This window comes from Struthio camelus, chromosome 5, assembly GCF_040807025.1.
Source record: "Struthio camelus isolate bStrCam1 chromosome 5, bStrCam1.hap1, whole genome shotgun sequence".
NCBI lineage: Eukaryota > Metazoa > Chordata > Aves > Struthioniformes > Struthionidae > Struthio > Struthio camelus.
The window spans coordinates 42,019,195-42,046,440 of NC_090946.1; the positions used below are offsets into that span (position 1 = coordinate 42,019,195).

Genomic DNA, 27,246 nt, shown 5'->3' on the forward strand with positions numbered 1-27,246 from the left:
CATGACGAAGCTTATCCTCTCAAAAGTTTCATATCAAATGGGTTGGAAAAACATCTAAACAGCTGGATGTTTACATGAGCCACTGGAATAGAAAGTACTCATAGAGCATGTTCTGTGCATTGCTGAACTAAAAATGCGTGGAAAATGTGTGTCTCTCAAGTCTCTTGTACTTCAGTGGAGGGACTGTGAATACATACCTCCAGGCTGAAAGTTACTGAAACAGACACCAGTCACTAGCATTAGATATTTTTTCACACCATGTGTACCAACTATGTCAACACTGCACTCAGAGATGCAGTTGTAGTTCCTGCAGAGACAGCGGGGGTGAGATTTAAGACCGCTTGTGTGCTACCTATACAAGGTGCAGTGTAAGCTAACCATCAGAGTGTGTATCCAGCATCCTGCATGGCTTGTGCAGCCTGTGCATCAGGCTACGCTTCAAGTTTTCGCAGTGTTACTGGTACCTTAGGTAGCTAATTTTAAGCTACACTGGACATGTTAGCAGTGACAGCAGTGCTGACTTGCATGCTGCTGGTAAGCTTACTTGGGTCAGCTATGAGCAGTTAGAGATGCAGTCTCTGTTTCCCACTGTAACAGGAGTAGTTGGAATGTTTCGCTACACTTGGGGCTGAGAAACCTGTCCTGTCTGTGTAAAGAATCGAGGAAAGAAATCTGATCCTAAACTGTCAACACGGCAGAGCAGTAACTTTGGAGGGTGAAGGATCGCAGGAAGGTTCAGAGCACATCATCATACTTCACAGCTCCCTGCCCTCCAGACTGACTGCTGGGAATATTGTCATTTCTCGGAGTACCTACCCCTAAGTCCTCGTTGGCTAGGAAAGCCTCCTTGCTGCTGAGCCAGCTCTCAGTCTGTTCCACAAAGCCATAGAATTTCTGCATGGGGAGAAAAAGCAGACATAAACGTGCGGTAACGTAGAAGCAATCCTGACTCGGGCAGAGTATGCTGAAAAATACTTAACTAACTTTCTGGGCTAGTGTAAAAATTACTTGGATAGCACTGGGTGACAATAAGCATTAGATACTGCAATAGCTATCTATAGCTATAGATATACGTAGCTATCTATACCTACGTATATCTATATCTACGTAACTATAAATATTGTAGCTTTCTCCTTTACAGATATGACTATTTCTTTTCACCTCAGGCATAGGGTGCAATACAAGTACTTGTAGCATGTTTGCTAATAATGTAGACAGATTTCTATACCCTAATTCTTAAAACTATGAGTCGTACTTTTACACTGGTGCTGTGTAAAGTACTGGCCAATGAAAGAGATGGTAATGTTGCCTGAAATAAGTAGAATGTAATAGAGAAAGAAGCATGACAGCAGCGCTTACCATATGGTTTAAGCTCTTATATATATGAATCTTTTTAGATGAGTCTAGTAGCACCAGCTGTTATTTAAGGTACGTGACACTCCCCATTATAAGACCTCTGTTTCAGTTATTTCTAACTTTTGGCATATTTCTAACATTTGGGCAGAAATTTTGTAAATGGGATGATTGTCTCAGGCAAGTATTTCTGGAAAACTTCAGTGAAAACTGTTCTTATGTTAGAAGAAAGCCAGGGAAAAATATTTTATTTTGTCCATGATACATTTTTCTTCAGATCATTTCCTTAAAATATAGGCCTGTCTCCATGTTTTGGGGGGGAGGGTTTGGAATTTGGTAGGGCAGTGGCTTTCCATTTCAAGGATGTGCCTTTTGCCAGCTGCATGAGGGTTTGCTTGAATTTTGCCAAGTTCTATAGCCTTTGAAAGACATAAGAGCGCATATTCCACACAAGCTTCTTCAGTTTGTAAAGATACAATTTCTAGAGGTCTTGCCATCATTGAACATACTCAGCCCTCACTATGCCTTCTGGAAACCAGCGAAACATGTGCTAAGTGCTCAGTATTATTAGCACTTCTTTCATTATACCATCCTCACTTGATGGCAATTTCATCTTTTACATCTGCTGTCTATACTGAGAAAAGTTACCAGTAGGATGCGCATTCTCCATTGAATGCTTTTTCACTCACCTGTAAATCTTGGGCCTCAAATAATTTTAAATATTGCTCCTGCCATGCTTGGATCAATTCAGACCAGGCTTGCTGTAGTCTGGAGAGGGACTGGTGAATCTCAGGGGTTGCATAGTGGCCAGAACTGGCAAGTTTCTGACCATAGCTACTGAGAGAGTTGAATCTTTCCACTCGTGCTTCAATCTCCTCCTAAAATATATTAGTAAGGCTGTTGTCAAAGGTTTATGGAATGCCAGCTATTCAGGATACAGGCCTTAAGGGGAAGAATACGGACATTAACTTTCCAACACTAATACTGGTATGGAAAAATCATTCCTCTTTGAGCTATGTTGATCTATGAAAGAGCTATGCTTGAGCTATGAAAGAGTATAAAGTTGCCTGAGAAAATAAACGTGAACAATAAATGACTTCATTGCTCCAGGAACAACTGGTCTCCTACAAATCAAAACTGAGATTCAGTTAGAAACAGAATGGAAAATGATTAGATTAAATTAACACGGTTTTGAACATCCGTAATACTGTATTCCCCATCTTCCCACATGTAAGTGGTTCTTATAAAATGAAAGGTGCCTAGAATTTTTCCTCTCCTGCCAAATAAATTGATATTAGATTATTGCATTAAAGACACCACTTTACTTTATTTCTTGGTGTTAAAGTGAAATACACTTAACTTTCTCCTCTGGTCTGAGGAAAAGATTGAGCTATGTCTGCATATTGAAACCCTGAGGTAAAAAAATTACAAGCAACTGTGAATCCTGCAAATTGAATGTGGAATTCCGAATGTAAACCATTTGGAAATAAAAATAACTGTGCACTGAAATAATAATGTACATTAACTTGTAAACCATCTCAAAGCTATGTCATGAACTACTAAATGTTAAAAATTAGCACTACTGCTTTTAGGGTTTATTCTTTATTTGGGTTGGCCAATCTTAGCTAACACATCTGTAAGAAGATAGCCACTTTGGTTTTTATTCAGATTAGCACCTTGTGTTTAATTCTAGTCTCTCCTAAGGACTTTAGTTTGAGCCACTAACCTGAATGAAAAATAATCCATCTTGTCTGGCCTATAATTTTAGTTTAGTGAACATACTGCAAAGGAACCCATTCCCTGGATTCCTTCTTCTCTGTGTGACTGTCTCCTTAGATCTATTTGTGTTCCTCTGCTAACAGATATTAAAGACCTAGATCTTGCTGCTTTTAGAACTGGGGTACAACAGTGGTTTGTGGCATTTCTATTATAGCAAAGAATTATTAGAGTTGTTGACTAAGTCTGTGACATGAAAGAGCATTCTTAAAACAGAGGACTGAAAGAGGAGGGGATATCAGGTACTAGGTATTAAATTCAGGTCCAGAATAATAACAAACCATTTGCAATAGTAATGGGACCCACACAGCACTGGAATTTCACCCTAGATATTATTAATAATTCTGTGAACGTGCCTTTTAGGAAAGGTAATATAACTGCAAATTAAAAATAATACGGTAGGATGAAGAGTGTGAGGCTAGGTAGAAAGCAAAATGGTAATATAGGTCTTTTTTCTGAAGCTGATTAACAATATCACTCCTTTTAGAAAATCCATCAAAAATATTAGCCAAATTAGCCACAAAAAGAATGTGTGGTAATTTGTAATGGGACATGAAGTGTTTCAGCAATGAATGTATAGTACTACCCAATGGCAATTTAGTGTTCTATGTGAAATAAGTTGCTGTTTTTATTTTCCTCCCAAGCAAATGGAGTCAAACGGCAAAAGCTAGCCCAAAACTAGCATTGACTAGCATGCTTTTCGGCAATCTGAGCAAACAGATCAATGTTAAGTGTGTTTTGAGGCAGAACTGTTTTTTTACCTGCAGAGTTGGACAGAAGCACAGGTAAGAAGTAATGCAGTTTTCTGGGACTTTTTGCAGAGGCATGAACTGCCAAACAGCCCATGGGATACATTTCTGTCAATAGCCAGGTGACTTCTGTTCCTAGTATGCTGCTGAAAGCAGTCTGCTCACCACATTATTGACAGGTGCATGCAGGAAGGTCCTGCTGCGTCTGCAGCAAGTAATTCCCATGGGAAAGTCCACCAGGATGTTCAATTGGGAGCAACGATGATACTTGCCTTTCTCCCCTGATGCTCTTCGATCATGCTTTCCGCTTCATTTGGGCTTTTAGGAAGCCCCGCCGCTTCCATTAAGCCTCTGATGTTTTGGGTCCAATCTAGCATCTCCTTCACCTCAAAATTAAACTTCTGCAACTGATATGAGGCTGCCAGCTTCTCTTTCCTGCCACACAATGTGCAGTTTAGCATTAGCCAACACAAATTTACCCAGCTTCCTTTCCCTCCCAGTTTCCTGAGGAAGGTGTCCTTGGAGAAGCTAAATGGCATAAGTGAATTTGAGCCCGTTAGCTTTCCTTTACAGCTCCCTACAGTCGTCACGTTTAAATCAAAACCACAAGAGAGATAGGCTGTGTTGGAGGCAACGTGCTTAGCTTATTCTCTGTATCCGTTCATTAGGACGAGAATGGTAAAACCTTCACAGTTGTTGCCTCTAGCAGCTATTCCAGCTCAGGTCTAAGCCTTTGCTGTTTTGGAAAAACCCTAGAAAAAAATCTTCTGTAACAATCTAAAAATAAGTCTTGCACATAGGGCTCATGACAGATTTCATCTGATAGTCTGGAAGCATTTTAGTAACATTATTTAGTGGAATAAGCTAAAAATTAATTGGACTGTTTTTTCCTGGAATCACATCTGTGGAAATTTTGTTGTACCAAGTCATCCCTGTTCAAACGCAGATGTCTTAGCTGCCCGTGTAAGATTTTGTAAAGGATCCTCAAAGAATTTTGGAGAGATTTGCGACCCCAGGCAGCAGCCTTGCTCATGATGAGAGATATTCAGACCGCTAGAAGTCTTTACCTTTGTTTGGCCTGTCCCTGGAGTTGTAGCCAGTTGTTTTTCATCTCATGTTGCTTCATAGTTAGTTTGTCATTTATGGATGGATTCCTTGTGGAAAGGTGGAAAGATTCCAATTCCAATGGCTGGGAAGAGATTTATAGAAGGGTGAATTTATGCCAAATGTTTATATTCCTTCTTGAGTTTGCCTTTAAGGACAAGTAGTTCCTTTCAAGATCCCAGCCTTCCAAATCGAGTACTTAGATTACAACAACCAAGTATACAAAAGGACTTGTTTAACACACAGAAAAGACATATGTATTTGTAAGAAATTGTCTGCATGCAGAAACAGATGCGTGTGTTGCTTTGCATGCACAAATGTTAATTTACAATTAAGAAGACAGTTTTGCAGAGTGGGGACAAACACAGAACAATATGATAATTACAAGCTCTATTAGTCTGAACTAAGATGGGTAACGAGAGCCATGGAGATATGGCAGCACACAGGAGCAACCAGACTTGTCTTTCAGCATAAAACTCGAAACTCCTTTGTTTCTGCTTCGTAAAAAAGCAGCTCCTAAACATAACTTTCAATGCAGACTTCTAGTTGATGCTGTTCTCTTTAACACGACCTGGTAAACAGACACTCGCTAACTCAGGTTTATAGTTGTTATCTTTCTTCTGTAACTCCAAGTTGATGAAAATGAAGAATTTTAATTATGTAGAAAGAAGAAGGTCTAGTTCTAATCCATAAGAAAAGTATGGATGTTATACTTTTCACACTATTTATAGCAAAACCAAAAAAAAAAAACCACCTTTGCTCATCTTTCTGTTTCTGTGCAGCCCTGCCCCATATATTCTTGCTAATTCTACCTGTGGAATGCTGAATAGTAATCACCCACTTTTCATATGAGAAATATGAGAGTTAGGTCACAAGGTGTGAATATATCACCTGTTGCATACTACCGTGGAGGAAAGTAAGTTTAGAGAAAGTTTGCAAAAATGTGTTCCGTATGAAAAACCTTAATACTCTGGTCAACAGTGAAAAGATGCCATGAGATTTCTGCTACTGTAGTTCAGTTGAAAAGGTTAAAAAAAATCTTCAATTGTATAGGAGCTCAGACCTATATTTAATGCTTAGATTAAATCATGCAAACTGGCCATTTTACAAGAACAAGAGCTGATCAGCAAATGATAACCTGATTTTCTGTTCTGATGACTATATCAAAAAAACACAAGGACTGAAGTTTTTGCACCTCTAAATAGAGCTAAAGTCAACATTTTGATTCATGCCAGTACAGAAAATGGAGGAAAGATTGAGAGTTAAATTTGGATTCCACGCTTTCCAAAAAATACAGGACAGTGCACTCCGGCACCTAGATGAGCGCCAGAAAAACAACTAACATGTTAAAGAAGGACTTCTCTTCTTAGATTTGGTCCGTCAGGAAGCGGACATTTCATACAATAAATTAGGATTAACTGGCATAGGATAAAGAATCACAGTATTTTATTGAGAAGAAACCTGCATGCTCTACACTACCTGCTGCATTCTCATTGCAGTGCAGTTCATGCTGATGAAACTGAAAGGTTGTGTTGACTTTTGCATCATATTTCCAAGAAGCAAAAATGAACATTGTTAGAGTATCCTCTGTGCGGCCCCACTTCTTACCTCCATTTTGGACTTAATAACGCTGATTTCTCTCTCCATCTCTTCATGCCTTCGAATCAGGTTTTCCACGCTTTCCACATCTTTCCCGTAATCCAATGCTTGTATTAATACACTCTGAAGGGGGTACAAGGGAGGTGCGAATGGTGAAGATGGTAAAAAACAAAAGGATCATATCTCAATTCTTTCAAATTGTCCCCTTCTCCCCTTCTTTTGATTGCCATATCACTTTTTCAACTGCCTTCTTGAACTTCAGCAGGGCACCTTACGTCTGCACTGTTTACAGAGATGGAACAGGACTTCACAACTCTAAACAGTCTCAATCTTCCTTTACTTAGGGTGCCTTTGGGCATTCACATATAAAACATATAGAAGGAATGTCTCCCTCCACTTCTCAGTTCTTTTCTCTTTTTTCCCCTAGACCAAAATAGCCAAATATTTCCAATTCTGTTGTTGTGTAGAAATTTGCAAGAGCGCGTGTTTCATGAAAATATGGAAAAGAAATGACCCTTAAAATTCTACCAGAAAAAAATCCTGGACAGTTAAGAAATACATTAGTAAAAGTCATTACAAAGCTTTCAAATCACTGGTTTTGTAAGCGAAAGTAGCCCCACTGTATGTTTGCCTACTGACTTATTGTTCAAATAGATAGCACATAGTTATGTGCATGAAATAATTAGTTTTTTATGTAGCATTTTTCTTCTGTTAACCTCAATAGCATAACCAAGGACAGGAATTTCTACCTTCATTTTCTGATAGAGAAAATGAAATACAATGAGATTTTTATATAACTTTTCAGAGTCACATGTATAATATGTTTATATGTCACAGTTCAGTAACAGGGGGAGGTACCCAAGCCAGAATTGAATTAACTCGCTTTGAATTTGGAACAGTACTATAACGTTAGAAGTTGCTATGTTCTATCTAAGTAGGTAATTCATAAAAAGCGTTATGGTAGCTTAGCTAATCGGCTTTTGGTATTCAGAACTGACTTGGATGTCTCTGCTCAGCATTGTCTCAAGGAGGTCTACCCTTGCCTCACTAACACAGCAAGAAATAGACGCCAGTTTCTTAGCTTCTTAGATCTGCAGCCTGCTCACTGCATGTTCCTGTGATTCTTCCCTGTGGAAGGGTGTACCAGACCACATGAAAATGTCTCTAATGCAGAGATGCCACCGCCCAATTAGTTTCCTAATTCTCTTTATCACCAATGGAAAGAAGGAGGAACTGTTGGAGCATGACTCATCTCACCTTCAAAAGGACATCTGAAATAGGTTGGACACGCTAAGCTCAAGAAGTACCTATTTCCTTCCACTAGTCAGTGCGAAAGAAGGCCATGGATGACTACCGTGGAAATAGCATTTAGTCACCAATGTAAAAACGATTATTTAATTGGAAATACCATTTGAATAGAGAATATGTGTTAGAATCATAGAATCACAAAAGAATTTAGGTTGGAAGATACCTCTGGAAGTCATCTAGTCCAGCCCCTGCTCAAAGTAGGGCCATCTTAGATCAGGTTGCTCAGGGCCCAGTTCAGCCGAGATTTGAACATTATCAAGGATGGACACTCCACAGTCTCTCTGGGTAACCTCTTCCAGTGTTTGATCACTCTCAATTTGATTTTTTTTTCAGTTATATCTAATTGAAACTTCTCTTCTTGCAATTTGTGTCTACTGACTATCCTTTCACTGTGAACCTCTGAGAAGGGTCTGGCTCCATCTTCTCTGTCACCTCCCATTAGGTAGTTAAAGATAGCATCCCCTCTTGTTGCAGACCTTATCTGTAACTTCTGAAAATATATTTCAAATTTACATTTTTAATACTGCATGCCTTACAGTTGGTAATCTATGAAGTGTTTTGATGATATTTTAGCCATCCTACAAAATCAGTACACAGAAAACTATCAAAGGTCACTGCTGGATACTCTCTAGCCATTAGGCTGCCTGTTTTTTTCCATCTGCTGCCAAAATAGAACCTGGGTGAATGGTAAAGAACATTTTCTCATGTCCATCAACAAAAACGTGAGAACTCACCTTCTCACTAATTCTCTCTGTGATGTCATCGATTTCCCTGATTAAGGCATGAATTTCCAGGGCTCCCTCTAACTTCTTTCTGTATGCATTCAGGTTACCATGGAAACTGTTCCACCTTTTATTGAAAAGAATATTTTAGAGGTGAGGACTTCCACAAATGAGTTTCATGACATTCAAACCTAAGTAAAAAGACTGGATTTCTGAACTACCTTGTATACTGATCCCCACTTCCCCACAGCAGAAAGACTTCACAGAGGCAGAGCATTAGCCTGACAAAATAAATATTCAGCCATCTGGATACATCTATTTTCAGTCTAGACTTTGGAATTTTTAACACTCTGCTTTGAATTAGCAGAAGTAAGACGAACTTCAGGACGACTACGTGGACACACGTAAGTGCCTTAGCTTTGTGGATGTAGTCTGCAAAGTGCTACAACATGGCATATTCACTTCCAAAGCAAAAACATGACCTATGCCTGCTGTATTAGAAAACATTCCAGATAACTGCTAAGGGTCTTGAAAGGCAACTCCATTTCCTGATATTTGGTAGCCATGATGTTAAAGGAGAAAGTAGGTATCCTCCTCTTATCCCAGCCCATTTCAGAGACCTAATCTTCCCTTCCTGTTTTTGCTTTACACAGAAGCTTAAAGACATACTCACTTCTCATTAAGCTGCTTCCGGCGCTGATATATTGTCTTTGTTTCTTCCTTGTTCTGTCTCTCCAGTTTCATGGCCAGGACATTGATAGCCTTAATGTGTGCATCATCCACTGTCATCTCCTGTAAAGTGAGAAAAGGTCTGCGTTCAAAGTGCTTGTGGCTGAGCTTTCCACTGAGACACGAAAAACAGCAATAACAACAACGAAGCAAGTGTTATGCCTCACTACCAAATGCTTCAGACACATTTGCTCTGCTAACATGCTGTTATCAGCGACAGATGAGAAGAGAGTAGAGATAAGAAAGAACATTAATGGCTGTAGATACAAAGATAATCTAGGTCTAGACATGGACCCTCAGAGCTTCCTATCCAGTTCAAGCCTTCCAGCAAGGGCTCAGTTGCGGAGGAAACACAGGAGCAGCTGTTGGTTATGTAAGTGGCTGCTGTGGAGCAGCGGATGTGTGGCAGATCATTCCTCTGTCAAGAAGGCAGTGACTTGTAGCTCCTGGGCCTACACACTGTTTTTCTAGATAGGCGCTGTCCAGAAGTGCCTTCTATACTGTGGACAACAGGATTAAAATCCATACAGCCTTGAGAAACCCAGACAACTCATAAATCTGATTGTAAGATATGTCATTACTTATTCTTCTAAAGCAATATCATTGTATCTTAAAAGGTATGCTAAACCTTTGAGGCATTTTGCTTTGCAAGTACCAGTGTACCATAAAAAGGAAAATATTTGCACATAGCACATATAATTTGGACTATAGTGCACTAGTTGTTCTTTTGGAGCACAGCAGATGGCCAACACTGAACACTGTTCCAGGATTCAAAAACATTCTCTATTTTTGTGAGACCAGTAAATCACACATTTAGCAGAGAGACATCAATCACTGCCGTAGCCAAAGCACAGCTGCAAGATGCCAGCACGCTGTTAAATACAAGCGGTGACTCCACTTGTATTTTATTTATGCTTCGTCCATACCAATATGCACGTTTCCATGTGTGCTTTACTAATAGACACAGCTGTAAAGTAAACAAGAAAAAGCAGCAGACAGAAAGATATTATTTCAACAGAAACCCTGCAGTCTCATCCCCTGGGAACCGGCAGCACTGAGTCAAAGACTGCAAGTAGAGATACTGGCAGCCATCAATGCAGGATGGTTGCTCCCTACACTGATCTCAGATTTGTCTAATGGGGAAACCTAGACTAGTTGGAGGCGCACACTGTGCCAAGGCCAGCCTGTTTGTACCACTCTGTGATGCACCAGCTACAAGGGTATCACAGTCCTAGCCTTTGTCTGCAGGAGTCATGTGAGAGAGGCATAGGAGCGGTGCCTAGAAGCTGACACTATCTATGGCCAAGAGTTTCCTGTGCACACACACCACCTAAGGTCTACCTTAGTTAGTGATAAGACTTTTGTTTGGAGACTTACGCTGACCAGGATATGGTGTTGCTTCTGTCTCTTTCACCATCTTTCTGTTGGGCTACTATGAGCTGTATCAGAGCCCTTGCTCCATCCCTTAGCTCATGGTTCAGCTGGTGACTGAAGGGCCAGTGAAGGGTCTCTTCACTTCACTGATTTCTTGGTGCTGAAGTTTGATTAATTTGGCCCTCTGACCTGATTCAGTGCTAATGCATTTAGCACTGAATTGCGTGGGGCTCCGGAAAAGGAAGCCCAGGGTATTTTCCTAGGTGCCAAGCATCTCTATGCTGTTATTCTGCATAGAAGAGGATTGCCTTCTTCTGCCATTAGGCAACAGAAAGAGAAGATGGTAGCTGCCATGACTGGAACTGGCAACAAGACAAGAGATGAATAGAGAGTAAAGAGAGTATTAGAAGAGAACCTTAGTGTAAACCTCACTCAGTAAGTCCTAATACACCTGTTTCCAGATCTTCATCACAGTTTCCAGGCTAGCAAATCAGCACAGCAATCTTTCCTATGTGAAACTGGGACCCGTTTGTCCACATCCACATCAGTTCATACAAAGGGAGAGGACAAGAGGCTGCTGCATATGCATCCCCTTGATGGATGATCTTATAGCTCTCAGTGTCAGGAGCTGAAGCACGTCAGCAGCAGGCCCCTGCTGTGGCAGGACCCACTCCACAGTGCTCCCAAGTTTTGGTGCCCAGTTTAGCATATCCCACTGGGGGCAAGAGAGGCAGCTGGTGCAAGTCACCACAAAGGAGGCTCAAATCCAGCACAAGAAGATGAACTGTGCAGCTGCCCTGTCACACTGCTGCTATCCAAAGTGTAAACCATTGTTGTTATTTTACTAAATGCCTGATTATTAACATTATGATTCATGACCTACCACACGTGTTGTATCAGCAAAGGCCCTACAAGATTTACGCTTCATTTGGATGAAGGAGTATGTGAAATCTGGCTGTTTCTCGTGACCGGGGGAATGGAGAAATATAGGAGGGAAATGGATAGAGCGGTCAACTTTTTTGAAGGGTTTGTCTGCAGAAGATCTATATCAACTTGCAGATTCAAAGAAACTCAGCTGAAACAAACATTTTAAATCCACTTTTGGGTGGAAGTCACAGTGGTTTGCAGACTTCACAACCCAAACTGGAAGTTTGCTCACTTAAGTCTGAACTTAATTCAGGTGTATGCACTCAGCTTTTCAGCCTTGTCATGCAATCTGAAATTTCAGGTTGCATCAGAAGCACCTGACACCTCTGTTTAGACATTATCAAAGCAAAAGGCACAATGAAAGTCAACAGTAGCTATTTGAATAGCTTACAAAATGGCAATGCTTCCAGTCCCCCTGACCTTTCACCCCCTTGGGGTACTGGAATGGTATTTGCTACGTGGATATGCTGCCGGGCTGAAAAGCTAACTGCTGCTTCTAGTGACATAAGGAATGTAGAAACAGACACAGAAAAACGCCCCTTACCCCTGATGCTGCTCCACGGAACTCATTCAGCTTTTTTGTGAGCTGCAGGCAGTGTTCATAATCATTTCCCACATCACCTATGTTAATCATAACTTCCTGGGGAAAGAAGCATCCAATAGGTAAACATTTAGGCTACATGTACAAGCACATAGCACTCCCCAGTACTTATACTGATGCAGCAAAAGGGATTCCCCTCAGCTCACCATGACCCACCAGCTCTGTGATGTTCTGCCTCTGTAAATCACCACCTTAATAACTATGAGCTTTAGTCCCAACTTTCCTTCCAATCTAATACCGATCACCAAACATAGCCGCTGCATGAAAACTTAGTGGATAAAGTCACTTTTTTTCACGGTTAGAGAGAGAAATTTTCAGATTTGATACAGAATGAGGGTGAATGTCTGTTGCCAAACGCTTGAAGTCTTTTTCATTCTAATTTGCTTTCGTTTCTCTGTTTCAATAGAGACACGCATGAGACCACCACCAATAATCACAACCTCTTTATGTGCACTTTTTGAACAAAAAGATACATGGAAAAACTCCAGAATATTTTTTAGAATTTGTTGAATCAGTTATTCAGTGTTGTTTGTAGAGCACTTCCTGATTCTCCCAGGCAAAAGACACTAAGAAAATATTCCAGAGGGTGACACTTATCAAAAGTTCCTTGTTAAATAATAGGTCTCTAGTGTGCTGCTTGGGTTAAATTCGGGAATCTACTTACCTTCTCCCTGATCCAGGCTTCCACCTGGTCTACCTTCTGGAGAAATTCCAGGAAATCCCGGCTATCCTCCAGCATCTTTCCGCGGGCAGCAACAGCTCTCTTCAACATCTCCCAATGCTCCTGAAGCATGCGGGCTTGATGACGGATCTCTGCTGATTTTGGGTGGCCTTTTGACACAAGGGCTTCTCCTTTCTTAACATTCAGAAGATAGATAGAATCAGAAATGAAGGTCGCTAGTCATTTGTAATGTGATTATTATGTTACATGACTTTTCTAGCAGGAGTCTCTCACTTTTTTAATCTGACCTGCACAATAAAACACTAATGTAAATCCTCATCTCCCAACTAACAGTGCTCAGCTGGAAAGCCTTTACTTCTGGAGGGAATAAAGAACAGTAAACTTGATTTTTCCCCCAGCAGGATGACATTCATGGAGTGGGAGCTCCAGCAGAGGTATTACAAATGCCTGTGCCCTTCAGCTATGTGATTCACCTCTTGAAACTGAACCCAGTTTCAAGGAAAATATTCAGATATTGGGCATGAAATCCTATTCACTTTTTGTAGAAGCAGTCACCCCAGACAAAGAAGAAGTCAGTGGCATCTTCCTATTGGGATAATAAGGAAAGAGGGAAGTTCCCTGGATACAGGGATTAAGAAATCTCCCTATTGTAAATTAACAGCTTTCCATTTCCATGCCATTGTAATTGTGTTCTTGTCACACGGGCAGAACTGATAAAGAGCTGGTAAACAAACTACCTGTCCGTTCCATCTACCTGTCCTTTGGCTAGAACCTGCAATATTCTCTAAAAACATTGGCAGAATGTGAGCATTACCTTACTGACAGCTGTGACGATTTCTTCATTTGCTAGAATCTCTGCCTCAAAGACTTGATGTTTCTGCAGCAGCTTCATTTTGTCGTGCAGGTTGCTGGGGTCTTGTATGGAAGGTTCCTCTAGCTTCTGCATGCGCTCACTGATCCAGTCTTCCGCCTGCAGCCGTATGGGCATCAGAGTTAGCACGACCGCTACATGCTGTCCTGGGGCCTTATTCCAAAATATTCCATTGCTTTGTGCAGCTGACTATGCCTGGACTAGGTAGATTGAGCAAGGAACCGACAGTTGAGATTGCTCTTCTGAACTATTCTACTTGACAGGAAATAAAAGCCAGTAGGAATGAAAGTAATTTTTATATGACCACAAGAATAATGAAAAATTCCTTGCATACCCCACATTTTATCACAAGCCAAAAACAGATGATGCAATCTTCTTGAGCAGATATGCAGGCTTAACATGGTAGACACATTTAGGATTAGATTATAACAGCTGGACCTTGGATTTAGGGCCAGCTCCTATCATCTCTTATCTTTACCACTGACCGACCTGTAATACGAGTTAAGATTCTTAAAAATTCTGTACCTCCTCTATAAAGCAGCAGTAACACTCCCCAATTTCAGAGAAGCTGTGAGACCTCAATGAATAATGTGAAGCAAATAAAACCTTATCGATGGGGCCAAGCACTAGTCAGATTATCTGAAACCCAGTACAAATCTGTATTTGCTTCTTCTCTTCATGAAAAATGTTCTAATCAGAAATGCTGGATTCAGACACAGAAGTGAACCTTGAGGACTAACAGTGTAAGCATTACATGGGGCCATGTTTCTCTTAAGAAAGAATTTAAGATTTGAATGTAGGGGATTTAAATGGAGGGAGAATAAAATAAACAACAGGATAATTAGTCCTCCATAATTTTTCTAAAGTTTGCTAAACTTCAGCCCTCAGCACTGAAGAAAATATTTTCTATCCGTCAAAGCAATGACAACTGAACACTTGACATATCTGGTAACTGATCCTGTTGTCCTCAGATCACTGAAGTACACCAATGTTTTGACTACATAAGAACAGCAAATTGATGCCAACTTTATCAGTTTCAAAGTCTCTCAGCTGCTGTTATGGAACTGCACTAAACGCACACAGGACTTGACAACAGGAAGATTTTCCCTGTTAATTAATGAATTGAACTGTTGTTTCAGCTGTTGAAATTCTGGCTGCATCAACAATAACAGAAATAGCTTTCATTAACAACATAGTCTCCAGAAACCATTCCCCTCCGAAGTACAGTTAGAAACTCAAAGAAGAGCCTTATGTCAAGGTTGCCGAGGACAGCAAACTGTCATCTGCTGTTTTCATTTCTGACGCTCTCCTCACAAGCTAGGGCCTTCTCCCATTACCCAGCCACACATTAACACTTTAAGGACACTTAACTGACTTCTCATTTGAATGGGAGAAGCTACTGGTACAGTCACACTAAGAAATCAATGGATCCTCTGTATATAGCCACTCAAGGAGTGATTTCTCTCCTACTGTCAGTAATAAGCAAGGACTTAATGACAGAAGTGAACAGAGCCACATAATGATCAGTCTTAACTACTTTTTGCTGAAACAAAAATTCTGTTTCATCAATGGAAATAACTAAAGATGACTGCAGGAGGGAGAGTTTTCAAGGGAGTGGGATCTAAGCTATGGGACTTGTTTTCCTAATAAGTAAGAATAAGCAATGACCTCACTGCTTTCACAGCTAAACTCCAAACTCATCTCTGCAATTTAACTTTCCTTTGGGAACTATTTTTGTATAAGAATTTGTACACACCCAGAATGTCATTAAAATGAAATTAAACATTCCATTCCACCCACCAAAGAGGAAGAGAGGTATTAGTGTAAGAGTATTTTTTTTTTTTAACTCCTTGGTGGCATTGACATTCTGCAGGGGTAGGCAATGAATTTAGATTGGCTAGAGAAAAAGGGCAGCTAGTTTAAGAACAAAAACTCTCTAGCGAACCCTTGGCTAAATGAATGAGGAGGATATTAGACGAGAAAAGGGAAATTTTCCTTAATATAGAGGGCAAGATCCTGAGCTATACGTGCGCAATTCAGGAAAACAGAACGAAGAGGATCCAATCCCAAGCATTGACTTGACAATTACAGAGAAACGGAAGGAGATGCAAAAACATTCCTAGCTAATGGGTTGATAGTATCCCTAGAAGGACACTGACAGTTTCTCCACCAGAGAGGATGTTTGCAGCCCTGTGACCTTTCCATCAGAGGCACATTGCTCTTTCGAAAGTGTTGGCACTGTGCAATGCACCATCCCGTCATTCACTCCCTCTGCTGGTCTACAAGGTGGACTGGCTGTGAGGTGGCTTTCCAGTGATAGGAAAAGTATGGCTACATAACACAGGATAATATTAGGCTGTGTAAATAATTCTTGATACAATCTATTTAAGAAACAGAGCTCAGCGCAGGCTCTGTAATGTAGCCAAAGAAGAGGGTATTTAAATGTTTGATTACTTTTAGGCGAGTTTCACATATATCATCCTACAAAAGAAATTTTAGAAGCTGTTTCTTCTTTAGATTACTTTTTTTTTTCCTTTTAATTTGGTTGTCAGCAACAGTTCGCCGTATCACAGGTGTTCCTTTGCCTTTGGTGACAATCCTAATTTGAATGGTGTCAGGACATACGTCCTTTGCATGGGATGGAAGGTGACCAAGCACCTGCAGCTTTTCTTTCAACTGCGGGGGACATTTCAAGGGATGCAGCAGGAGAAGAGGTGCGTTCCAGACCAGTAGGAGTGTTTAAAAATATCCCTTTGGGCCTGCATGCATGTTGTTTATGCCAGCACACGGGATGCTAGCATGTTTTTCAGTCACACACATTGTGCTGCCCTTTGAGAGACTGACCTAGTATGTCTTTCCAACAGTTATGCCAATCTCAGAGCTACTCAGTTACAGGACTAAGGCCAGAATTGGAGAGACAAACGGAGGCTAACCTATTCTGCAGAGATCAGCCTACAGCAGGTGAAGAGCTGTGCTAACTTATAGCACTGGCTTAGAGGTCTTCAGTAAACACTCTCCAGTAAAACTTGGTGCCCTCCCCCATATTCCTTTCCCCTTTGTATCCACCCCAACTTGAAATACCCTTTTTTCCCTCCAAGGGACACATAAGGCAGTGGCTGGCAGTTATTCTTTCATTAGTTTTACTTTAGCAGAGTTCTGGGTGTGAAACAGCTGCAACGGGCACAATGCCATGATGATGGGGTATACCAACAGCAACGGCTTTGGAGCACTTACCCCTTTGAGTGAGTGTGGCAGCACAGGAGTTGTGATACCTGAGTAGATTGTCAATCCTCCTACTCTCTGGCAAGGGCAAGCACTTCATCCAACAGAGGTAGGCAGCTCCCCAACCTTCCACCCCTGTCCCAGTCTAAATCCCTCTTACCTCTGCCAGGTTCTGGTAGAAAAATGCCAGGAGGAGGGCAGTGTGCAGCTTCTCCCTCCTGCTCTGGGATAGATCCTTGATCCGCTGCTTCTTCTCGACGATGGCATTCAGCTTGTGTTGGATCTCTAGCCCTTCCAGTCCACCAGCCTTCTCTAGCTTGCTTGCCTGTTCTTGAAGAGACATCATCTGAGGAGGAAATAAATCTGCAGTCACCTTTGTGCTTGCGAGTGGAGTAAAAGAAATAGCAAAGTAGGCTCTTTTCCATACCTTTTTTTGCTGGAAGGAACCAAGAATGGCAGGGATATGTGAGCCATCATTGCCACCCTCCCCTCCCCCTGTACTATGCCACATCTGTGGCTGCATTTTCATTTGCCTCTATAGTGCATCCCAGCTACTTAGCTGAATTAAGGTTTCAGCTACAGGAGCCCTGACCCCTTTGATCATCCAGTACAAGGAGTCATGGAACCAGCCCTGGCATCCATGAGTGCTCCAGTTTTCTTGCTTCGTGGAAGTCAGATGTTGGGAGGTAGCTCTCAGCATGAGCATTCTGGTAGGGAGCTGGCATGGGGCTGGGAGCTCACTCCCATCTGGGATCCCAGGCACGGCCCCAGGTTTGAGAGTTTAGACCTAGCTTGGGTGAATTGCGATGGTGGCTGTCAGCCAGGTGGGCTCCTTTAGATTCTGGTGAGCCATTGAGCTTCAAGTGCAAGAATGCTAGCCAGTTTGGTACGGATATCCGTATATAAAAGAAATATTAAAATAGTTAGATGAACCATCCCCTCTGATGTACTATATTTTACTTACTCTAAAAGACACAGTATGTCTATGAAAGAAGCAGAAACTTCTGGCATACGTGACACGAAATATGGCCTACTTTTAATGTTTCTTTTGGTAAGTCCCAGTATTTGACTTACTGTGAGGTTTTCCTGTCTACTACAAGACAATACACCAGGAATTGGGCATTGAGTGTTTAATACTTTTCTCCAGTTTTCTGCCTCTTATTTCACTAAGCATCCCCACTCTCTCTTTAGTTCTAGCATATCAGGCTTATCAGACCTGTTAGCAGTTTATTCTATTGCCATGTTAAAAAAAAAAAAAATCCTTCCACCTCTTGGATTGGCAGAATATTTATTGGATTTTTTTTGTACCTTCTCATCTTGTGAAGCCAGCAGTTTCTCAAAAGCTTCATGTTTCCTGATCAGTCGCTCCACTTCATCTACAGAGCTTCCAAGGTCACTGCTTTTCAAGTAAATCTACAAAAAAAAAAAAGTTGAATATTTTTCTCAGTGGATTAATTATTGCATAAACCTGATTCACACAAGTGAGGAGAGATTTTTAACTCTAGACAGTAACTCTACAATTGAGAGTACACTTGAGAGATGACGCCTGAGGAAAAAAAAGGGAGGGGAACAGAAAGCAATTCAAATTGGAAATGAAATGGTAGAGCTCAATGATCTTTAGCAAGAAAGAGATCCATCAGCAGATCTGCTAAGGAAAGTGCCCTGCCACAGCTTATCACAATCACTAAATGACAAAGCAGACAGTGAATTCCAGAGGTCCTCTAGAACATCCTTGTAATTCAAAGCAAGATAACACCATCATGCCTGACAGATGTCTCTATCGCTTCTTCTTAAAAGACTTGCAATAACAGACTTGGCAGCTTCACCAGGTAATTTATTCCTGTGCTTCATTACCTTTACCATTAGCAAGATTTTTCAAAAATTTAACCTGAAATACATAGCTAACACTTCACCACATTGCACGCTGTCCTCTTCATCACAGAAAGGAGATAATTTCTTTTACGTTTGCTGTAGCTTCATAAACATTTGTAAACAGTTTGCACAATGGGATTTCAGTCTTCACTCAGCTAAACTACCCTGCTCCAGTCAATCATTCCACTAGGCTGTGTCTTCTTGACCTCTGATTATTCTCATTGTTCTCCTCTGGACTTTCTCCATTTCCATTTGTTTTGAGGCAGGGCTCTTATAACCTGCTGCAATACTCCAGCTGAGGCTGTCCAACAGTGAGGCAGCACAGAGATTACTTCTGGTGCCTTTCAAGCCATAATCTTCCTCATGCATCTATGTATGGTGCTTATTTTTTACACAACACCATGAACCCGCTGATTCACATACACCTGGTAATCTACTATAAGCTTCCAGAACTTTTTCTGAAAAACTGCTGTTAGATCAGCTTGTTCCCTTGCTGTATTTATGCAGCTGATTATTCCTGAAGAATGGCATAACTTGCACCTGTACTGAGCACATAACACTGTTTTGGTTTTTTTCAGTCCATATCTCTGGCTTGCTTGCATTAATTTTATTTACTGTCAATCTCAGCAGTCTCTGATTCAGGAAGACCCCAGTCTAAAATATCAAGGGCAGTTTTAAAGGAACTGACCTCTGTGCTATTAACTTTTAACACTGGCAAGACACTTTCTAATCCATGTGCATCTATAAGGCACCACACTGTTTGTTGACCGCTTTCCTGATTTTAAGAAAACTGACTGAATGATTATTTCTCCCATGCATTCTGTTACTAGTCAATGTTTGGTCAAATGCAAAATAATAAACAATGTAGTCACCTATTCTCAACAAAACATAAGCTCTTCTGCAGGCCAACAGCAACTTACTCTTTTCCAACGAACATAATCGCCCGCAGGTTTATTTTCCTATTTAATGAAGAGATAATGGCAAGACAAAAACAGTAATCAGTCAGAGGCTCTGATGGGGCATGAGCAAAAACTAGCTGCAGACATGGTTCCCAGTGGAGCAAATATGGCTGGACAGACTTTTGGAGTTCAGGCTGCTACAAGGGACCGGACTTGCAGGCTGCGACATAGCACTCTGTAATCCATTTTGTGAGCTAATGGAATTGTAAGTGTTTCAATGAGGATGAGAAATTCCAGTCAGTAACTCCATCTGGGTAAAGCACAATTAGCAGGGACAGAAGACAAAACTGAGATCAGCTATATAGCACGAAAGAATTAAGAGGCAGGGAAAAAAATAGAACAGAATTAGTGAAAAAACAGAAAAGCCAATATTTTCAGAAGCAGCCTGGTAAAAGCTATAGGTAAATCTGTGCCTCAGAGACATATATCTGCACAGGAAAAATAACACTATCTAGAGAGATCTCTCTTGCTTTGCAAAACATTCCAGTTCTGTAGCAGTCTGACAGGGTGCTTTTTATAGGAGGGAAAAGACGTTCTTCAGCTGCTGCTTTAGAAAACCAGTCACGATGCTAATTATCTGGACAGAGGTACTAGATGACTTTTTAACCCCACACAGCATCTTCTAAAAGAGAGGTTTACGAGACATGTTGTACGTGCAGCAGGATCCACACCTACCTGTCAGGGCACCAACAGGCCTTGGCAGCCCTGCCGACCCCCTGGCTGGTCCCTCTGCCCCCTGCCCGTGGCCTGGTAGCTCCACACATGTTCAGCCCCGGCCCCAGCCCTGCCGGAGCTGCGTCAAGGGAGGCCTGTGCCCAGCCCTTCTCCTGCTGTCCTGACACGCTGACCGGTCCTCCTGCACGGACTCCAGACCTCACGCGTTACCTCGCCTTGTCACCTTGATCACCAGCCGATTGACGGACCCTGTCACTGGTGCCAACACCACAGACCCGCTCAGTGGCTGTGGCTAAGAGGACGGACAGCCAGACCTGGCCTGACTTCCTGATTCCTTTTTGGAAGCTGATATAAGAGGAATATTTTGCATGTATAGGAAAATGCACCGAAGAATACCGTGCCCAGTCCAGATGTTCAAACTGCACTATGCAGTCCATCCACGATGAGCATTGGAAGAGAAATGAATAAGTGCCATCACTGTAATCATTGTCAAGAAGAAGGGGAGGCCACTGTACAGCAGGCCTAAGGTTTTTATAAGTCTGGCCCATAAATCATCAGGATGCATAAAGAAATACATTATCATTAAAGCCTATTTAATATTACATACAAATGCCACTGGAAGGCAGATATTTTGTCATTCAACCTTTAATTTTTTGATCTATCCTACTCATTAAAGGTATGAAATTAAGATTGATAATTTTTTGGAGCGCTGTTTGGTTTGGAAAGCCCATACCTGCAGGCTGTAGGTCTGTCTACTGCACTACTGTATTATGCCATTTATATTTAACACTGCTGCTGCTAACGCTGAGATAAAATATTATCGGCCTGAATATACTCACTCCTATTTGCAGTACATATTACCCCAGCATAGCCACATACTGTGTCTCTATGTTTGTGTAACAAAAGGTGCTTTAAAGGCGTTGGACTTTCTTTGTCGTGTATTGTGCATTACATACCATCTCTGGCCAAAAAAATGTTTACCTGAGAAACATAAAATTCCCATAATTTTCCACATACCACTAAAGGACCATTTCCTCAGTAACTGCTGGCAAGGAAACTGCAAACTCTGTGATACATGAAGAAATGGTCAGCCCTTAGTTTTCCTGCACACATATCTGTGGCAGAAGAAAAAGCCAAGTGACATCTACTGGAAAAGATGGTCACTTTCTCGGAAAAAATGAATAGAGACGCCCAAGAGCAGGGGTGTGGGGCCGTGAGTCATAATCAGCTGCATAGTTCAGCGCCCCAGCCCAGAGCTGTTGCTGCAGTGGAAAAAGTTCTTCTGCCTTCTAAAAGCCCTCCAAGCAGAAGCCCTTGCAAAGTCAATACTCCTGGGGTCCAGGTTTTAATGCTGGAAAAGAAAACTGGCGCACAAAGCGCGTATGTTACAGCAGCGGCTATGGCAACGCACTTGGAGGAAAGCAGTCCCAGTAGCACTAACAGGGCTACTTGGAGAGTTGATGGGATAAAAACTTTCCGTTCTGCTTTTAAACAGAAATCTTATTACAGCAATTGCTAGAATCAGAACTGCAACATTTTTTTCATGGAAGCATTTGTTAGACCAATCTGAAAGCAGAATGGAAACTGGCTCCTACGCTACAATGTTGGCCTTTGGCCAATTGTACCATTTTTTTTAGCATACAGAACGGCCTCAAAGAGATCCCCAAACTCCTACTTTGAACATGATGTGTTAATGTCAAATACAAAGCACTGCATAGCTCTCCTCAGGTAACCTACCAGGGTCTCCCATGGCACACAGCAGGTATAATCTTTCTTTCAAGTTTGTTTCTGTTATGAATCATGGCCCATCATCAGGAATTTAATTCTCAGCCACAAAAGCACTGAAGACTTGACCGCTCACTATATAACGCACTTCTTAAAAGAAGACTTGCAAAGGCACTTAAAACCACTAAACAGACTTGGCCCTTTTTTGAGGTCTAAAATGGAACATGTAACAGATACCCAAGTTACCAAAAATGCAAGCACAGAAACAAACAGTGGTTTTGACTCTACTTCAAATGAAGTTTTTCACTATTTCTGAGCTCACTGTGTAGACTCAGCTGTGCTGTCATTATGATAAGGCCTCCTACATAAAAGTTAATGCAGAATTAAGTAAAAAGTCCATCTCAAAACAAATATTCATTTTAAACAAAATGGTTTCATATACATATTTACCTGACAGTATGGGCCAGCTCTAGCTATTACAGAAAGGCTGAATGAAACATTTTACTCATTAGGATAACTATGTTCTCTGGATGCCACAACTCCACATTCATACAGACAGATTGGAAGCTAACATAGCCCCGAAAGAAATTTATCTTCCAAGAAGTGTCATTTTTATTTCTCTAGAAGAAAAACAGTTTTAAGCATTTGTGCGAATCCACTCCCTTCTCCAGCTTCCATTCTTCACAGTGTAACAAGCTCCACATATTTTGCCCCCCACTGCCTGTCCTGGGCTTGCTGCTGAGATTGTTGGAACTTCAGTGAAAAATCTTTCAGCATGTATCAAAGGCCAGAAAAAGTCAGTTACTCCTAGATTTAAAATGTCTTTGCTTAAAGCATGCAATCGAATCCAAATACTCTGGCAAGGTAGGTGGCAATAACAACAAGGTTTGATTTGACCTTTTTCTCATAAATGTCAATACACAAAAACAATTTAAAAAACAAATAAATTTGTTTTAGCAGAGTAAATACATGGGCTTAATACCATGATTATATATAGTTCACAATTATGTTGTACTATGCTGCATTTCAGTTAAAGGTATGGTTACAGTATTGTACCTTGTTATAAGTGGAATAAAACACATCAAGTTGTTTGCAAAAATATATACACCTCTTCTATCATACTGATACCACTGTGTTGTTGGCCTCCGACCTCACAATGTTGTTGAGGAATTCTTATGTTACATTTGAAAGTTTTCTCCCCCCCCCCCTCCTAGTGCATGCTCTCTCTTCTGCATAAGAGTATAATTATCTGATATGGACCATTGGCTGCAAATATATATGGGAAATGCACAGAGAGCAGCCAGTGTTTCTTTGTCCAGAACCACTACAATCTCTTCCTCCCGTATATCCCCTCCCTCTTCAAAATTCCCAATACCTATCTCTATCCTGTAAGGGGCAGGTACGAAACCAGAATCCTGTGCCTTTACAAACCATCATTATTTACTGATGAAACATTTGTCTGAAGGCAGACTAAATTCCTTTTTAACTTCTCTTAGTTTCACTGCTAGGGACGTTGCTGAGATGTCCAAATCCGACAAGCTATGGAGACTAAATTCCCTTCGTTTCCCTCAGGAAAGGGCGGTCTCTCTCTTTTTCTAAGGAAGAAAAGTAGTTTCTTTCTACACTTTTAAATATCTTGGCTTTTGAAAACAAGGATTACTTTCAGAAGTTACAAAAACAGGAATTAACCATTTAGAAATACAGCACAATCTGACAAGTAAGCAAATGAAATCAGCAAAACAGAAAAAACTAAGAAAAACTTCACTGGGTCCCAGACTGACTAGCAAAGAGGAAAACCACTCCTTGGCTCCAAAGTCTGAACCTTCAAAGCGTTGAGCAGTATGGCCCAATTATGCAAAACATGTAAGTACGCTCTTAGCAATAAGCATGCCATGGCAACAGGTCTACTCAAATGCTTAAAACGAGGTACTTGTTAAGTGCTTTGCTGGATCAAATCAGAGCACTCAGCTTCATTTAGGATGGATCAAGTGGTAACTGCAGCCTTGGTGACAGCAGAACAAAAGCAGCTTTCTGATTGTCCTGTAAGTTATCTCCAGGTAGGGAGAACACAGCAGGAAGAATACAAGAAGGAATCCACATGGCTTGATTAACACAACTTAAAAATCCAGTTTGCAAATGTTCCTAGAACGGAATGGAAATCTTCACCACTCTTCTTCCTGATCCAAAAGAAGCAATGTTGACAGCGATAGATGGACACCATGCCCTCTCACTGGCTCTGTGAGTTGAAGACGTGGTGTGAGCCGGTATCTTTGTCAAAAGGTCGTCAGGGCACACACTTTCCACAGCGCATGCTTCCTGGGAAGGCCTCAAACTAGACGTTGCCCAGTGCTCTTGGGTAGAAAGCAGTTCTGAGCAGCAAACTGGATTCACTGACAGAGAGAGACCAGCGCCAGTTCCCACAGGTTGAAGAGGTGGACCAGCTACGTCTGAATTATGTGTTTTGATAAAGATTGTTGGACTTGGGCTTCTTCTAAATTCTCTTACCACCTGGATAGGCATAGTAGTCCAAGGAGTGGCAAGTATCAGCGTGACTTTGGAAACCTTGTGGTGAGCATGCGTTAGCCCAACACATGGAGTCTTCCCAGACTCTGTCCTAGGTGAAGGGTGGTTCTGAAAGACAAGCAGCTCTGGATTTAAATCCTTGCTCATGACCTCATTCCCACTAGCTGAATTTTCTCTTCCAGTTAGCACAGCGGGGGACAGCCATATGTCTCTGGAGACAGTCTGCTGGGGAAGTCCAGGACACTTGGCAGAGGAAGTCACATGAAATCTTGTAATTTGAAGGGCTGGAGACCCACCTGAAGAGAAGCCTATTTTTGGCTTCCGGGATCCTGTTGGGAGACCTGCAGGACTTTCGGACACCTTTTCCAGTTGTGGCATGAGGCGACTTGAACAAGCATGATTCTTTCCATGGGAATCTGCTCGAAAAGGCTTTACTGTCAAGCTGCAAGTTGAAATATAAAGCTTCATTGAAGCATGGAGGTCTGGCATTTGGACATTGCGCTGGCTATAGCCTTGTTGGGGTGGGACAGAATCACAGGGTGCTGGGGGTCCACGCAGATTTCTGTTGCGGAGTGTTGAAACAGTAGGCATTGCAGACAGATCAACGTCTAGGCGTGATGTCCAGCTTAGTGGAGCTTTGTAGGAAAGCACAGCAGAAGGCAACGACACGGCGAGCTTCAAGGGATCATTCTTATCAGGAGAAATATGATGAGCATCTTTATCTCTTTCTGAGTGTTGCTTGTAAGATGCAGGTGTTGACCAAGTGCCAGACTCCTCATATCCACCACCCCGAGTGTCCCTGGGAGGACTGGAACACCAGGATGTCACATCAGAAGGCTTGACACAATGACTAGTGTTCCCCAAACCTTTCCTCCTGTCTCTGTGTGCCAGGACGACATCTAGCCTTGTGCAGTAAGCTCCAGAAGACAAAGTGCTTGATGGTGAGCTGGCATTTCCTGGAGCGATCTCTGCAGCTGTTTGACCAGTGGGAGGACACCACGCCGATACTGGCATCTTTTGGAAAGGCCTGTCCCGCACAGCAGATTCAAAAGGAGGAGGTGGAGTCATTCTGCTGGAAGACAGCATCACTTCGACCGTGGAGACATAGATGGGTGCAGATGAAAGTTTGCAGCGATGGCCCCTGCATGACATTCTGCAGCTTAGTCCTAAACAGTGCAAAACCAAAGCCACAAAAGCTTGTCTTTCCCCCTGTTTTTAAAACCAACTCCTAATCCTTTTTCCTTTGGCACTGGAAATTTCCATTCTTCCTCTGAAGCAAAGGACTGAGAGGTTAATAAACATTCTCCAGGGAAAAAAAAAAGATATACCAAAAAAAATCCACATTCAAAATAAAAAGCACAGCTCTTCTAGCACTGCCACTGCCACCTCCGCCTATCACGTCTGCAAAGTGATATGAGAGTGGGATGGGCAGAAAGATAAATTACAGAGCATGAGGCTCTGCTCCCTGAGCGTTCTGACAGTGAGACTGCAGACAGAGGAGGAGGGAGCCAAAAATGCTTGCCAGAGACAGCCCATGAACTTGCTGATATTTCATCTGTGAAAAAAAATGAAAGCAGCTAACCTGAGCAACGCATGTGTTGCTGTGAAAAGGTTAGAATGGAGCAGAGTATACAGGTTAGCTGCTTCTGCTCAAAACAAAACTGATTTTTTCTTCCTTCGCTTTTTCAGCTGTTGCTTGTCAGCACTCAGAGTGGCAAGATCTCAGTTTGAAGGTCTTAGGAGAGTTTCCTACAACAGTTCCATGCAATGGCACAATGGAATTCATAATAAAAAAATAAAAAAGATAGATATTTGCCTAATTTTGTCCACATGTGCTCTATATTATTTCACATAGAACAATCCTAGACTAAATTCTGCAGAAATCCTTCGAAGGTTTAAGTAACTTGGATGTAATATAAGATGCTGGCATGAAGTCAAACCTGTCACACTGGCACGGAGAGCGAATAAGAGAACAGCTCTTAGTAGCAGTTCTTAGTTTAAAACATGTAATGTTGCTCCTTGCTCTTTCGCCTGCTCCTTGCTGCTGGGAGGGACTTGCTCGAAGGCATATGAAGTTTGTTCTGGATAAACAGGACCTGATAATTATGGGATGACAGAAGCTGCTTTCTTATACGCATATTTTGCAGATGTGCAACTGTGAAATGCACATGATTGAGCATTGCCCCAAATACAAAAGTCAGAAGAAACACAGAGGGTGGAGAGATGGCTTATATTTGTCTGCCTGACGGGAATCCTTTTTGAATGCGTGTTTGCCTCTGTCCATTCTGAAGGCAGTAAATGACAAAATTCCCATTGGGAAAGTGGTTTGGAAGTCTTCAGTTGATGGTCTGGGCTGAATACTTTTTTCAGAATGCATTTGAAAGGACTGCTTTCCTACCCTCCTGCCGGTTTCCCTGAGGAGCAGAGTTTGCGTCACTATGCAGCCACATTTTAACTCCATATAGTAGTAACAGA

At 41.6% G+C, this 27,246-nt stretch overlaps 1 protein-coding gene across 6 annotated transcripts in view; it reads right to left on the minus strand.

Annotated features, from left to right (window-relative positions):
• SPTBN5 (spectrin beta, non-erythrocytic 5) overlaps positions 1–27,246 on the minus strand; it is a 106,818-nt gene that overhangs the window by 28,124 nt on the left and 51,448 nt on the right. For all 6 annotated transcript variants that reach the window (XM_068945960.1, XM_068945961.1, XM_068945962.1 and 3 more), the window contains exons 36-47: positions 18,326–18,430; positions 17,178–17,363; positions 13,739–13,894; positions 12,907–13,098; positions 12,186–12,281; positions 9,285–9,403; positions 8,624–8,738; positions 6,591–6,704; positions 4,946–5,067; positions 4,151–4,313; positions 2,043–2,231; positions 817–894 (exon numbers count right to left, since the gene is read on the minus strand). In XM_068945960.1, coding sequence (XP_068802061.1) covers positions 817–894; positions 2,043–2,231; positions 4,151–4,313; positions 4,946–5,067; positions 6,591–6,704; positions 8,624–8,738; positions 9,285–9,403; positions 12,186–12,281; positions 12,907–13,098; positions 13,739–13,894; positions 17,178–17,363; positions 18,326–18,430 — 1,635 coding nt within the window. The remainder of the gene's footprint in view (positions 1–816; positions 895–2,042; positions 2,232–4,150; positions 4,314–4,945; positions 5,068–6,590; positions 6,705–8,623; positions 8,739–9,284; positions 9,404–12,185; positions 12,282–12,906; positions 13,099–13,738; positions 13,895–17,177; positions 17,364–18,325; positions 18,431–27,246) is intronic.